The sequence below is a fragment of the Artibeus jamaicensis genome, unplaced genomic scaffold (assembly GCF_021234435.1).
Source record: "Artibeus jamaicensis isolate MK-2021 breed Jamaican fruit bat unplaced genomic scaffold, CSHL_Jam_final contig_373, whole genome shotgun sequence".
NCBI classification, from domain to species: Eukaryota; Metazoa; Chordata; class Mammalia; order Chiroptera; family Phyllostomidae; genus Artibeus; species Artibeus jamaicensis.
In genome coordinates, this window is record NW_026521807.1 from 8,819,543 (window position 1) to 8,823,758 (window position 4,216).

At 33.0% G+C, this 4,216-nt stretch overlaps 1 protein-coding gene across 1 annotated transcript; it reads left to right on the forward strand.

Annotated features, from left to right (window-relative positions):
- Positions 1-2,878: 2,878 nt before the first annotated feature.
- LOC119052749 (60S ribosomal protein L39-like) lies at positions 2,879-3,163 on the forward strand. Its single transcript, XM_037150114.2, has one exon. The coding sequence runs from the start codon at positions 2,879-2,881 to the stop codon at positions 3,161-3,163; it is 285 nt and encodes a 94-aa protein (XP_037006009.2).
- The last annotated feature ends 1,053 nt before the right edge of the window (positions 3,164-4,216 follow it).

A 4,216-nucleotide genomic window follows, 5' to 3' on the forward strand; every position in this document is an offset into this window, starting at 1 on the left:
ACCAAATTAAATCATTAAATAAAAATGTCTCGGCCCTCTAAAATTTGAAGAGTTTTATATTATAGCTTGAATAACAAAATAATAGAGACTGTGTATTTTAATATCATTAGTGTTGGGAGAGGTAAAAATAGTCAGAGATCAGGCTAGAAACACAGAGATGAAATTGTAGAAAACATTTTAAACAATACTGAGTTCAGATTTTAACAATTCTTAAGACCAAGCACATTTGTCCATAGAAAGATGATAATAATAATTTTAACACTAATAATAATCATTATTAACAATTATCGAATGCTTCCCATATGCTAGTATCTGTAATACATTCTTTATAAGCATTAAGTATTAATTCCTCTTAACAGTCCTATTTTTTAGATACTGTTGCCTGCACACTCACAAAGGGGTAAACTGGTAAATCTAGAGTTTAAGGAACTTGCTCCAAATCCTACATTAGTCTGTGACAGATCCAAAGTTCACACCAAAGGAGCTAGCTCCACAGGTCCCATTCTTAACAGCAATGCAGTACCTCCACTCTGGTCCGGCAGATAAAAGGACATTGTAGAATCTCTTTTTTAGAAGGCTCTGTCTGATTCAAAGTGCAATGTGGAGAATGAACTAAAAAGAAACAAGCATAGCAATTAAGAACCTTTAGTAGTAATTCTGATAAGAAAAAATCATATTCTGAAAAATATTATAGAGAGAAGTTGATGGATGAAAAAGTCAGGCATTAGTTACTTTACAGAAATAATGTGTCTATTCAGGTATCTAGTAACATGCTAAATCCTGCTGGCTTTCTGAATGCTTCCAAGTAAAATGATTAGTGCATGTGATTATTGCATATCTTAATGCCATTTGAGGCAAATATTAAAATTCAACCTTTAAAAACATGTCAGGAATTAGAAGGCAGTAATAGTGATAAGACTGGATTGATCGTGGCCAGGGAGAAAGAGGGTAAAATCAAGGTTGCTCCTAGATTTTTTAGGGAAATTAGAATAACTGATGATGCCATTAGTTATGAAACATGTAAGAGGGAGATAAGCTCAGTTTTGAGCACACTAAGTCACAGTTGCCTGTTGGACCATAAGGTAAAATTGGCCAAAAAGCAACTGGACATGCGATTCTATACATGAAGAGAAACCAGCTGAAGATGCATACATGAGAATCATCTCCAGATAGCTGGTAATTGACTCCATGTGATTAAATAGGATTATCCAAGAAGAGGCTTTGATGAAACAAGTGGAAACTACTGGTCTTTCCAAATAAATTTTCCAAAAATAAATTTATCCAGAAATTGAAATCCTCCACCAGTCCAAAAACATTTTATCATTTAAAACTATGAACAATGATTAAAATAACCTAGTTTGAATTGTATTCTCCTTTTTTTAAGTCAATATGGTAAAATAATAAAGTGCTTCAGAAGGAGGCCAGAAAAAATGGGAATAGAGTTCAGAAGCCTAAGTAACTTACAAACTAGAGAAACCAAACCCTCCAGATTATAGGTGAAATAGCAATTGAAACAGACCAGTGATTCATCATTCCCTCTGTGTCACTGTGCCGCCACCCTACTCTCGCCCCTCTGAGTGACAATAGGTGATGTCATCAGCATTTGCTTTGTTCGGAGAGGAAACGTTAAATGGAGTATAACAAAGTAAACCCGTATTCCTTCCACTCCCTCCCTACGGATAATAGAGAACCTGCCACAGGCATAGTATCTGCAAATAAAAAACTGCCAAGAACATCAAATACAACCCCAAAATAGCCATCTGCTCATTTCTTCCACTTCACTCTGAATAACAAAGCTGTTCTTCACATACATTGTGAAGTTTTCAGTAATTTGTTAGGATGAAGATAAATTACCCTCTTTTTATATAATAAGAATGCTCTGCCGTCGGTCAGATTTTGAGGGGGCAGACTCTGCTTAACTTAAATTTATTTTTCTCCCACTTTTTTCTGTTTGAGAAGGTAGTATTTCTTACATTCATCTAGGACACAATTTGGTTTGCTAAAAAGAGTTTTGAAAAAGAGGAATAACATTTTAAAGTTGTAGGACATTTTTTTAAGTCTCCAATTAAAAAAAATAATAGTGCAGTCATAATTTCTGTATATTTCTTTGTTTTAAGTGAAAGCCTTTGAATAGATATTTTTGCAGTTGAAATATTTAAGTGATATTTAATACAGATCCCCAAACTTAAATATTTAAGGTTCCTTTCCTTAAAATTAAAAAAATATATATATATACACTTATTTCTGACCTAAAGACATTAAAATTGGAATGTTCATATTCAAAATGTCTGTAAATTAAGAGTACTCACTCCCCAATATTTCTCCATTTCTTAAAAGTGTTCTCAGCTACCCAGTAAGTAAATAATTTATAGAATTTTATAAATTAAAATCTATAGAATTTTAGAATTTATAAAATTAAAGTAAGAATTTATAAACCTAGTTACTTACTCATGATTATTTTAAGGTTTTTTTTCCTATGCCCATATGTTTGATTAGCTTAGCTGATATCACTTATTTATAATTCTAAGATAAAACAAATTACTAACTGAGTTTTGAAAAAAAATTTTCTTGGAAAGCCACATGTGGAAGAATGAAACCAGACTGCTATTTGTCACCATACACAAAAATTAACTCCAAATGGATCAAAGACCTAAATATAAGACCTAAAGCAATAAATTACATAGAAAGAAAGATAGGTACTAAACTTATGGACCTTGGTCTTAGAGCAGATTTTATAAATTTGACCTTAAAGCAAGGGAGCAAAAGCAAAAATAAATAAATGGGACTACATGAAACTAAAAAGCTTCTACACAGCAAAGGAAACTATCAACATCTCTTTTTCCGCTATTGTGGTCTGTGAGATTTATTCTTCTTCACCATGTCTTCTCACAAGACTTTCAGGATCAAGAGCTTCCTGGCCAACAAACAAAAGGAGAACCAGCCCATTCCCCAATGGATTCAGATGAAAACTGGTAATAAAATCAGGTACAACTCCAAGAGGAGACATTGGAGAAGAACCAAACTGGTTCTACAAGGAAGGGCACATCAGAGATGTCTCATATTTATGCTCTATTCATGTTGTCTGCCTCTTGAAGTCACTGAAAAGACCACTGCTATGGGGACACTTTGGCATTTTATTGGGAATTGGATTCTTTTTTCTTGACATTTCTCCTTCAGTAGTAGGTTGAATCATTAATAAACATGAGGCCATTAAAAAAACAAAAGAAGTTATCAACAAAACAAAAAGACAACCAACCAAATAGGAGAAGCTATTTGTAAACAATAGCTCTATTCTTATAAGAGATTAATATACAAAATATATACAGAAAACATACGACTCAACATCGAAAAAATGTAAACAATCTAAATTATTTTAAAAGGGCTGAGGACATGAACAGACACTTCTCTCAAGAAGACATACAACTGGTTTATGGATATATGAAAAGATGCTCAACTTCTGTAGCTCACTAGTGATTAAGGAAATACAAATCAAATTACAATAAGATACCACTTCACACCTGTTAGAATGACTATGATTAACAAGACAAGTAATAGCATGTGTTAGAGAGGTTGCAAAGAAAAAAGAACCTTCATTTACTGCAATAAGGACAGTATGGAATGCAGTATGGAAGTTTCTCAAAAAATTAAGACTGGAGCTATCATGTGACCAGTAACCTCTCCTCTCGGTATTTACTTTAAAAATTTGAAAAGATTAATTTGGAACGATATACATGCCCCTCTACTGCAGCTTTATTCATTGTGGCTAAGGTATGAAAACAACCAAAGCGTCATTTAATAGATGATTGGATAAAGAATACACAATGAAATACTACTACTCAGCCATAAGGAAAGATGAATTACTGCCATTTGCAACAATATGGATGGATTTTGAGAATAACATGCTAAGTTAAAAAAAATGAGATGGAAAAATTCAAGGTCCATAAATTGCAAACAACAAATTAACAATCAAGACAAACATAAACTCATAGATACAGATTACAGTATGGTGGTTACCAGAGAAAAAGTGGGGTGGGAGAGATACAAAGGGTATCAAAGGGGATTGAATACATGGTAACAAAATATTTGACTTTGAGTTGTGAACACAATGCAATATACAGATGATGTATTATAGAACTGTACACTTTAAGCCTACATAATTTTATTAACCGGTGTCAGCCCAATAAATTTAAAAAATTTTGACCCTGGCTGGTGTAGT

Bases quoted from the DNA above. Each gene is read 5' to 3' on its own strand.
- LOC119052749 (XM_037150114.2), top strand. From the start codon at position 2,879: ATGTCTTCTCACAAGACTTTCAGGATCAAGAGCTTCCTGGCCAACAAA.